At 40.4% G+C, this 11964-nt stretch overlaps 1 protein-coding gene across 1 annotated transcript; it reads right to left on the minus strand.

The window, feature by feature from the left end:
* Positions 1 to 1633: 1633 nt before the first annotated feature.
* Positions 1634 to 2362, minus strand: LOC110867446. The gene has a single exon (XM_022116467.2). The coding sequence runs from the start codon at positions 2335 to 2337 to the stop codon at positions 1876 to 1878; it is 462 nt and encodes a 153-aa protein (XP_021972159.1). The 5' UTR covers positions 2338 to 2362; the 3' UTR covers positions 1634 to 1875.
* Positions 2363 to 11964: the final 9602 nt, after the last annotated feature.

Raw genomic sequence — 11964 nt, forward strand, 5'->3', positions numbered from 1 at the left:
CTCCATTTTTACTAACCATTTTAAAGAATCATCTATTGAACGGGTATGGTTCAAAATTTTGTGATGGCTACATGAGCTAAACTCAGGTCGCGTGCGAGACCATACCTAAAATAAACCAAAGTGTTGGCTTCCTCGATCTCGTGCCAACTACAAGGGTGTGCCCCCCAGCCGCGCGCGAGGTCAGGACCAAGATAGAACCAATTCTGACACTTAGTTCCTTTGACAAAAGACCTAGCTTCCTTGACCTTGCGGCTACACAGGTGTATACAAGTCGCGTGGGGGTAGAGGTGTACAAAAAAACTGGTTTTAGAATCGAAACCGGAAAAAAAACCGAAACTGGTTTTTTTTTAACCGGTTTTTTTTATAACCGGTTTTTTTTTAACCGGTTTTTTTTAACCGCCGGTTTTTATACCGGTTACTATTCTTGATTTCAAAAACCGGTTATTAACCGAACCGGTTATTAAAAAACCGGTTAAAACCGGAAAAAAAACCGGTTTTTTTGGGAAAAACCGGTCTCAACCGGTTATACCGGTTATTGTTTTGGACCTCAAAAACCGGTTATTAACCGAACCGGTTATTAAAAAAACCGGTTTTTATTTTGGGTGAAAAAAACCGGGTTTTTTTTAACCGGTTTTTTAAAAACCGATTAACCTATTTGTACACCTCTACGTGGGGGCAAGAAGCGCAGGGCAACATCAGACAAGTACAGAAAGTACCAGTGGCAGAATAGTGGGCCAATGGGTGCTCAAAAGGTTGTATTATACAGTGGCGGACTTATAGTGTTAATAGGGGTAGCACGGGCTACCCCTCAACCCCGTTTCCGTAGTGTCAAAATACCCCTTAACTTCATTTTCGTAGTGTAAAAATACCCCTCAACTCTGTTTCTGTTATATAAAGAATACCCCTGATCCTAAAAAAAATTAGGATACCCCTAACTTTTTGGGCTATTTCCGCCACTGGTATTATATTATGTTGCACGATGAGCAATCGTGCAGGAGATAGAAAGTACACAAGGAAACATATGTGGCACCAATCAGCTTGCGCCGACCACTGCTCCATGACCTCCACCTAATTGCTGATGACAGACCAAACAATACGGACAACCGTCAGGACACGTGGATCCGTTCAGCGTGCGCCAGCTTCCATCTCACCTAGAACCATTAACGGTCATGACAGGGGAGGCAAAATAGATATTCCTTGTTGTCGATCTCGGGCCCACGGCCCATCAGCCCATATCCTTCACAATTCACATCGGCTATAAATAGAGAACTTTACCTTCAGGTTTAAGAATCGCTCTCTTGCTCTCTTACTTAATACACACACTTTTATCCTCAAAGCAAGTTCTTATTCTCACGCCGGAGTGTGGTTACAAGGAGAAGCCCTTATTCTCCTCCTTGTAGAGCTTCACGGTATCTTGATTGTTTTGTAGGATTGACGTAGCAGTTCATCGAGCTCAAAAGAAGATTAACCTTATTTGGACGAGACACAAACCACAAGCTAATCTCCGAATTAACTTGTTGTTTTAACCTATTTTATTAATTTATAAAATTCCAAATGTTTCATGAAAATTAAGGGTTCCATACTTCTATATCATAATCTGTTCAAAACCATTAATACCAACAATTTTTGTTTTTCTTTTTCTTTTTTTTACTTGTTAAAACACATAAAAATACAATGACTCAAAAGTACATCTATACCATGAACAATATCCAAAACAAAAGATAGATCAAGGAATTCTAGTTATGCCTTACCCATTATCTAGATCTAGGGGTCTTCATCCATTCGGTTATCCGTTAAAATTCGGTTGTAACCAAAAACCGAACCAAATAAAAGAAATAACTAACCAAACCAAACCGGATAACCTAATAACACCTCCTACTTACCATGACGTACAAACCATTGAATTGCTTTCTTCATTTTATTAACCCGGTAACTTCTCTTAAACCCACCCGATGCAGGCGACCCACCACCGGCATGCTCGGGCTCACCACACTCTTCTTCCAACCCAAACTTCACAACCGACATCACCCGCCGGACCTCGGTCTTTTTCCGGGAAGAAGCAAAAAGAATGTTGTGAAGGAAACCGGATCTTTTTGATGAGTTGTAGTTTTGGCTGCATTGATGGTACGAAGGTGGAGGAGTGAGAGGTGGGAGTGATGATTCGGTGAGAGCGTGTTTAGGGGTGCCGGGCTGGGACTCCCACATAAACGGCACAGATCCTGCTGAAGCACTCGCGTAGTACAATACTCGAAACGACTCATCAACTCCATTGTTGGTGGATTCATGTTTTGGTTTGAATTGTAGTGATTTGGGTGTTTTGCCTTTTGTTGTGTTCATTGTAGTCCGGTTTTTTTTAGTGGTTTGAAAGATGAGAGGAGATGTTATTTATTAACATTTTGTCATGTTGGTATATATATATGGTATATATCAGTGGAGAAGCTTGACCCGAAGACGGGGGGTCGAAAACGTATATACCCAAAAATTTCTGTAAAACCGAGGGTTGAAAACGTATATACCCAAAAATTTCTATACGAAAACTACATATAGAACCCTACTGAGCGAAAAGTTCGGGGTCCCCCTCTATACTTCGCCCCTGGTATATATTGTACAAGTTTTGATGCATATGATAGAAGTATTTGCATGATGTTTGCTTTGACTGTTGTTTGACTTTATGTATAAGGTTTCATGCAAAGAGTACAACCATTTGCATGTACTTGCTTCAGTGAAACAAAATGATCATAGTGCACTTATATCTTATATCTGTGCTATTAAATGTATATCGTTAAAATTTAACTAAAATACATATTTATCTTGTATTAGTTTAAAGATTTTCAAAAAATCTCACACACACAATGTTGGAAAATAAGTGAAAATAGCATTTTCACAAATATAGGAAAATGATTTTTTCCTATTTTGGACTAGAAATAAATATAATAAAATGAGCGGGTTTTATGTATTTATTTATGGGTTTGTGTTCTATGTTGGAAGAGCTTCGCAACGAACTAAACCACGTCCAAAACCGAGCTAAGATGAATGAGATATCGATGCTCAAAGTTGGGTGTTTGGAACATTCAATGTTGAAACTAAAGGGAAAGTGGCACCTTGTCCCACATAGGAGGAGAGATGGAACTTAAATGGGTATTTAAGGTGGAACTCTCCATCCTTATTGTTTCATGGAAGCACACACTAGTGTCCTCGCGAAGGGTGCGGAGCACCCTAACTGGCACACACACTCGCTCGCGCGCGCGTGGCGTGGGCGATGAGGCGCAATGTGGCGCTTTGATGGCGCACTTTGATGGCGATGCGAGCCGCTTGAGAGCCGCCTTTGTATTTTTGACCGCGCGCGCGTGGTAAAGCACAAGGGTTGCAAGGACCAAGTGGTAGGTGATGCGGCGCATGACGTGGCAGTCATGCGCATGCGCGCGCGGGTACACGAGGCGCGCGGTTGGGCGCATGGTGCATGGGTCCTGCTGTGTCGTGCGCGGCGCACCAGAGTGAGCCAATGCGGCGCGACTGTGTGGCGCGTACGTATAGGCTCACAGGTGACGTGGCGCACGCCGCATGGCAGTGAGCCAAGAGGCCGCACGCCACATGGCAGTGAGCCACAAGGCCGCACCGCGCATGAGCGCGCATGGACATGGGCCAGTGTGGCGCACGCCGCATGGCAGTGAGCCAAGATGCCGCACCGCGCATGGGCGCGCGCGCAGAAGCTTCCAGCATTGAATGACTAGGCAGTTTCAGTCCAGCTTCGTAACTGACGAGTTAATAGGCTTTGACTGAGAATTAAGTGACGTATTAAATTGCATTGAAGACGTTTAATGCAATTTAAACCTCTCATTTAATTCGTTTTGACTGTTTCAACCTAGGAGCTGTATAAATACAGCTCCATACCCACTTCAGAAGTACACCAGCAACAACAGCTATATGCAAACAATCTTCTACACTCTTCTGTTCATCTTCTTCTTACAAGCTTCAAGGTAACCTTCGGGTTGTAGGCGAATTCCGGCAGTACCACTGCTCCGGCTGTTGTACCCTGGGAAACAAAACGAGTACTCCTAGGAGACTCGGAATTTGTTTTAAGGGAAGCGTGTGTTCACGTGCCTCAGCCACTCTGCTTCTACTCCTTTCTTGTATATTTGGTTTATTTCAGTTGTATTGTTCTAGTATTTTATTTTTAGCTTTCCTTGTATTGTAATCAGTAATAAAAATATTGTTTATTTTATTTATTTATGCGAACGGGTCCTACAATCTTAAAACAAATTTTTAAAACCGTTCGTGTAATCAAAACCATTCTGATTGTGATTCAAACCAGTTTTGTTTTCACTCAGTTTGTGTTTTAAAAACAGATTTTTTTTTTGGTTTTCATCTTCAAAGGTGCGACTTTGGTTGAAAACCAGGTTGGTTACTTATAGATTGTCCTAAAAAATTGGTAATAAACTTTCTGATTTGGTCTTCAAAGTTGGACTTAGAAGCCAATCAGTAAGTTATAACTAATAAAAATTTTCTGTTTTTGGTCTTCAAAGTTGGACTTAGAAGCCTAAACAGTAAATTTGTGGTAAAAAAATTAAAATTTAATTGTTTACTTCTGGTTTTTGCGTAAATCAGAATATTTTGACTAAACTTTTAAAATTTTAATTTTTTTCAGAATGTCGACCTCAAACAACAACAATACGAATGTTGTAGTTGGAACCCCTGCCAACACTGTGGGAGCGTCCACAGTGGCAAATCATGCTGAAAGACCTGAGAAGTTCTCGGGTCTACACTTCAAGCGGTGGCAACAGAAGATGTTCTTCTACTTGACCACCATGAACCTTGCGAGGTTCTTGACGGAAACCGCTCCCCAACCTGCGGAAGGGGAGACCGACGCTCAGGCTCTGAGCGCGGTAGATGCGTGGAAGCATTCGGATTTCATATGTCGAGGCTATGTACTCAACGGTCTCTCGGATGCACTATATAATGTGTACTACAATATCAAGACTTCCAAAGAGTTGTGGGAGTCTTTGGAGAAAAAGTACAAAACGGAGGATGCGGGAACAAAGAAATTTGTTGTCGCCCGTTTCTTGGACTTCAAAATGGTTGATAACAAGCCGGTTATGAACCAAGTCCAAGAGTTGCAAATTATACTAAATGACATCCATGCCGAGGGAATGGTACTTAGCGAGACATTTCAAGTGGCAGCCATGATTGAGAAATTACCTCCTGCTTGGTTGGATTTTAAGAATTATCTTAAACACAAGCGGAAGGAAATGTCGGTGGAGGACCTTGTTCTTCGTCTTCGTATAGAAGAGGAGAATAGGATCGCCCTAAAAAACAGCCTTGTGCAGCCTAGTGCTAGTGCAAACGTGGTTGAGCATGGGCAATCCTCTAAAGGCACAAAGGGCAAGGGGAAAAAGGACAAAGGGAAAGGGAAAGCAAAGGCTAGCAACCTTGGACCGAAGAAAGGGGTTGTGAAAAAGAAACCTCAAACGTTCCAAGGGACTTGTTACAACTGTGACGAGCCGGGGCATCGGGCTAACCAATGCAAGAAACCAAAGCGTGAGCGTGCGCACATGGTGGATGAAGACGGAATGCCTTTGGTGGCAATGATTTCCGACAAAAGCGCAATGATGGATGAGGTCAATACTGTGACCAACACTCCAAAAGGATGGTGGGTTGATACGGGCGCGACCCGTCACGTTTGCGCAGACAAAAGTCTCTTTACCACCTTCAAGGCGCTTTCTGGAGAAGAGAAGATGTATATGGGAAATGCAGCCACCGCTGACATCATGGGTGAAGGAACGGTGATCTTGAAGTGGACTTCGGGGAAGGAGCTCACTTTAAGCAACGTGTTGTATGTCCCAGACCTGCAAAAGAATCTAGTCTCGGGATGGTTGCTTAACAAGTTTGGTTTTCGTTTAGTTTTTGAGAGCGATCAATTTGTACTAACTAAACGAGGAACGTATGTAGGCAAGGGCTATGCCCAAAATGGAATGTTCAAATTGAATGTAATGGCTGTCAAGAACATGAATAAAATTGCTACTACTTCTACTTATATGCTTGAGTTTTCTGAATCGAATAAATGGCATGGTAGATTAGGTCACGTAAATTTTAATTCTATACGCCGTTTAATCAATTTAAATTGTATACCAACATTCCATATTGATTCACACTATAAATGTGAAACATGCGTTGAATCCAAACTTACAAGAACATCATCAAAATCGGTTGAACGAATAACCGAACCCCTTGATTTAATTCACACTGATATTTGTGACTTAAAAGCGGTACCCACAACAGGTGGAAATAAGTATTTCATCACGTTTATTGACGATAGTACTAAATATTGCTATGTATATTTACTAAAAAGTAAAGATGAAGCAATAAGTAAATTTATCTTGTATAAAAATGAAGTTGAGAATCAACTTCAAAAGAAGATAAAGGCTTTGCGAAGCGATCGAGGAGGCGAATATGTTGCACCTTTTGCCGAGTTATGCGCAAAAAGTGGCATTGTACATGAGTGTACACCTCCTTACTCTCCACAATCGAATGGCGTGGCGGAACGAAAGAACCGCACATTGAAAGAAATGATGAACGCCATGTTGATAAGTTCTGGGGTGAGCCACGAACTGTGGGGGGAAGCCATTCTCTCGGCTAATTATCTTTTGAACAGGATACCACTAAAAAAGAGAGACGAAACTCCATATGAGTTATGGAAAAGGAAGAAACCTTCATACAAATACTTGAAAGTGTGGGGGTGCCTAGCAAAGGTGACGGTACCACCTCCTAAGGCTCTTAGGATAGGACCCAAAACTGTTGATTGCATATTTATTGGGTATGCACATCAAAGTAGTGCACATCGCTTTCTTGTACATGAGTCCAAGAATCCTGATGTACACGTAAACACTATTATGGAGGTCAATTCTAACGTTGTGTCTTACTTTGAAAATGTGTTTCCTTTGAGAAGACAAACACATGCAACGTCATCAACACCTAATTTTGAAGTAGGTGAAAGTTCATCAACACCAATTGATGAGGTGGTTCATGATAAGACACATGAACAACCTGAAGTTGAAGAAACCGATCGTACGCGAAGTAAAAGGCCAAGGGTTGAAAAATCCTTCGGTCCAGACTTCGTTAGCTATATGGTTGAGGGCGAGCCCAATACATATCGCGAAGCGGTTTCCTCTTCAGAAGGACCTCAATGGAAAGAAGCAATAAGAAATGAAATAGATTCTATATTGCAAAATCATACTTGGGAGTTAGTAGATCTTCCACCTGGTTGCAAACCACTTGGATATCGTTGGATATTCAAAAGGAAGATGAAAACTGATGGAAGTATTGATAAGTACAAGGCTAGGTTGGTGATTAAAGGATTTAGACAAAAGGAAGGTCTAGATTACTTTGATACCTACTCGCCTGTGACGCGCATAACCTCGATTAGATTGGTTCTTGCTATAGCGGCTTTAAGAAATTTGGACGTTCACCAAATGGACGTTAAAACCGCATTTCTAAATGGCGATTTAGAAGAAGAAATTTACATGGAGCAACCTGAAGGTTTCTCCGCCCAGGTCAAGAGGGTAAAGTATGTAAACTCGTCAAGTCTTTGTATGGCTTGAAGCAAGCACCAAAACAATGGCACCAAAAGTTTGATCATGTCATGATTGACAATGGTTTCAAAATAAATGAGTGCGACAAATGTGTTTATTTCAAAGACACAAATGAAGGTTATGTCATCTTATGCCTTTATGTAGACGATATGCTTATCATTGGGAGTAATGATAAAATTATCAAAGCTACTAAAAGCATGTTGAAAGCGAGATTTGACATGAAAGACATGGGTTTAGCGGATGTGATTCTTGGAGTAAAGATCATAAGAACCCAAGAAGGTCTTGTGTTAAGTCAATCTCACTATGTGGATAAAATTCTTGAAAAATTCAACTCGGGAGATACGAGTGTCGCTCGAACTCCAGTTGATACCTCCCAACATCTCAAGAAGAATAAAGGAGTTGGAGTTGCTCAGTTAGAGTATTCAAGAATTATAGGCAGTCTAATGTATCTAATGACATGTACTAGACCCGACTTGGCTTACGCGGTGAGTAGGCTAAGTAGATACACCAGCAATCCGTGCGCGGATCATTGGAAGGCTATCACGAGGGTGCTTAGATACATACGATACACAAGAGACTATGGACTGCATTATACCCGACAACCAGCAGTGATCGAAGGATACACTGATGCAAACTGGATATCGGATAATAAAGATTCCAAATCAACAAGTGGTTACGTGTTTACACTTGGAGGAGCTGCTATTGCTTGGAAGTCTTCTAAGCAAACGGTCATAGCGAGATCCACAATGGAATCTGAATTTATCGCCTTGGATAAGTCAGGCGAGGAGGCGGAATGGCTACGTCAATTCGTGGAAGATATTCCAAGATGGCCAAAGCCTTTGCCAGCCATATGTGTACATTGTGATAGCCAATCAGCGATTGGTAGAGCTCAAAGCTTGATGTACAATGGCAGATCAAGGCATATGCGACGTAGACATAACACGATACGACAACTACTCTCAACGGGTGTTATCACAATTGATTATGTGAGATCAGCGGATAACATTGCGGACCCGTTTACAAAAGGCTTAAGCAGAGAGTTAGTAGAAACGTCGTCAAGAGGAATGGGACTAAAGCCCGTGGTTAATGGGAATATGAGGGAAACCTAACTTAGTTGACTGGAGATCCCAAGATCTAAGTTCAATAGGACAACTTAATCATATTACCAAAACGGAGTCACTGTGGGGGAGTACCCCAAACTAAATAAAAGGGAGTTACATATACTTCCTAGTCCATTCCAATCAGTGACATGAAGTGAGGTTAAGCATATTAAGGTTAATGATTTCGGGAAATCAAATAACCATGATGCTTTTAATGATTCAAGGGAATCACCTATGTTAGAGAGAAGTGGGGTCGCTTCAAATGGATCTGTGGGGTGCGCAAATCCTAGAGCTCTTGCAGAACCAGGCTAGTGTTCCAGGACCATAATAGGACACGACAACGAGGAGTTGGCCAAACCAGGGAGAGTATTGTGTGAAGTGTATTGTCGTTTACACAAATGGGGGTATGTTCAAGGACATCGCGTCTACACACCGCTAGTAAGCTAAGTGCGTTTCACAAAAGAAGGTTCAAAGGCTTCAACCTACCTATCTTGCAATACTCAACTGTCGAAGTTTATCGTTGAAAAGTGTAAGGAAAAGATCCATTTCCATACATGTGGGGGATTGTTGGAAATTTGATGAAAATAGCAATTTTCATGTGGGGGATTGTTGGAAAATAAGTGAAAATAGCATTTTCACAAATATAGGAAAATGATTTTTTCCTATTTTGGACTAGAAATAAATATAATAAAATGAGCGGGTTTTATGTATTTATTTATGGGTTTGTGTTCTATGTTGGAAGAGCTTCGCAACGAACTAAACCACGTCCAAAACCGAGCTAAGATGAATGAGATATCGATGCTCAAAGTTGGGTGTTTGGAACATTCAATGTTGAAACTAAAGGGAAAGTAGCACCTTGTCCCACATAGGAGGAGAGATGGAACTTAAATGGGTATTTAAGGTGGAACTCTCCATCCTTATTGTTTCATGGAAGCACACACTAGTGTCCTCGCGAAGGGTGCGGAGCACCCTAACTCGCACTCGCACTCGCACACGCTCGCGCGCGCGCGCGTGGCGTGGGCGATGAGGCGCAATGTGGCGCTTTGATGGCGCACTTTGCACTTCGCACGCTCGCATCGCCGCATGGCAGTGAGCCAAGAGGCCGCACGCCACATGGCAGTGAGCCACAAGGCCGCACCGCGCATGAGCGCGCATGGACATGGGCCAGTGTGGCGCACGCCGCATGGCAGTGAGCCAAGATGCCGCACCGCGCATGGGCGCGCGCGCAGAAGCTTCCAGCATTGAATGACTAGGCAGTTTCAGTCCAGCTTCGTAACTGACGAGTTAATAGGCTTTGACTGAGAATTAAGTGACGTATTAAATTGCATTGAAGACGTTTAATGCAATTTAAACCTCTCATTTAATTCGTTTTGACTGTTTCAACCTAGGAGCTGTATAAATACAGCTCCATACCCACTTCAGAAGTACACCAGCAACAACAGCTATATGCAAACAATCTTCTACACTCTTCTGTTCATCTTCTTCTTACAAGCTTCAAGGTAACCTTCGGGTTGTAGGCGAATTCCGGCAGTACCACTGCTCCGGCTGTTGTACCCTGGGAAACAAAACGAGTACTCCTGGGAGACTCGGAATTTGTTTTAAGGGAAGCGTGTGTTCACGTGGCTCAGCCACTCTGCTTCTACTCCTTTCTTGTATATTTGGTTTATTTCAGTTGTATTGTTCTAGTATTTTATTTTTAGCTTTCCTTGTATTGTAATCAGTAATAAAAATATTGTTTATTTTATTTATTTATGCGAACGGGTCCTACACACAATTCCTTACCTATCTATATTAAACTAAATAATGCTTTTTTAAATAATTTTTAGTATTTTTCCTTTCTCTTCCACTCACAAAATAAAATATAAGAGATAAATAGTGACTTGTAAATATAATGTAGAAGTAAAAGTGAACATTTTTATGTTTTTTTAATTTTAGAATATGAGTAAATTCTTCAATGGGAATGCTCTTATGATACTGTATAATATAAAATTTATAACTGTATAATATACTTATAGATAATGCATTAAAGATATTAACGTAGTAGGAAAAAAATATGAGTTACGCACTTGTCAACATACTCTTTGGAACCTCTATTAGTAGAGGTGTTCATCGAATTATTCGAATAACTTTAATTTTTCCTTAAATTTGAATTCGATTAAAACCTAGCCAATTTGATTCGAATTTATATTCGAATAAAAACCCAATTCGTATTAGATTCGTATTCGATTAAAAATCCGAATTCGAATCGAATTCAAATAAATTCGATTTGATTCAGATTCTTTTAAAACATGTAAAAAAAACTATCAAAATGAAACATAAATGTTAAAGCAACCATAAAACATAATATCACATTAAAAAGTTCCAAATTAAACATCATAAGTCTAACATTTAAAACAAGAAGTCAGAAATAACCACTCCACATCACAAGTTAATATTAAAAAAAATTAAGAGGGTTAGAAATCTATTGATAGATTTGTTACTTAGGTTTTAGTTATGGACAATGTTTTGGGTTTGGTGATGAGTAATTTTAATACTTGGAATAAATTTTGAAAATAATTTATAGTATAGCCCAATAAAAGTTATATATGTATTCTATATAAAAAATTAATAAAAATGTATAATTTTTATCCGAATTTCGAATTGAATTTGAAATTATAAATTCGTATTCGATTTACTTGACTCGAGCTGAATCGAACTCGAATTCTTATAATCGAAACGAATTCTTGATAATCAAATTTCGAAATTTTCAATTCGAAACGAATTCTGAACACCCCTAATTATTAGGCCATGTGTAGTCATAAAGCCCTTTTGGGGGCGTTATGCGACATGTGGCATGACACGTCAGCAAGGGGCTTTATGGGGCGTTATGCAATTTGAGGCCGTAGTCATAAAGCCCCTTTGTCATCATTACTCAATTAATTTAATTTTCATTTTTTAATTAATTTCTAAGTTTTATAAAATTAAAAAACATTCCATTAAATAAAAAACAATACATTAAAATAAAAAAAATTAAAGAAAAAAAATTACACCTAAAAAATAAATTTATTCTTCGGTTTCATTTTCGTTCTCTCCTTCTTCCTCTTCGTTTTCTCCAGCATCCAAACCTACGTCTTCAAAGTTCCCGTATTCGGATTCCTCAACCTCTTCTTCCTCGGAATCTTCGTCGAGATCACTGTTGAATCGAATTGGGCGAATCGCCCAAGCATGCTCAACCAAATCCGCCTTCAACGTGTTATGTATTTCTCTAGATCGCAATAGCTGAGCATTTGCGAGTCTCT

Source organism: Helianthus annuus, chromosome 7 (assembly GCF_002127325.2).
Source record: "Helianthus annuus cultivar XRQ/B chromosome 7, HanXRQr2.0-SUNRISE, whole genome shotgun sequence".
Classification (NCBI taxonomy): domain Eukaryota; kingdom Viridiplantae; phylum Streptophyta; class Magnoliopsida; order Asterales; family Asteraceae; genus Helianthus; species Helianthus annuus.

What these genes read in the sequence shown, in the direction of transcription:
- LOC110867446 (XM_022116467.2), bottom strand. Translation starts at nt 2,337, where the DNA reads ATGAACACAACAAAAGGCAAAACACCCAAATCACTACAATTCAAACCA.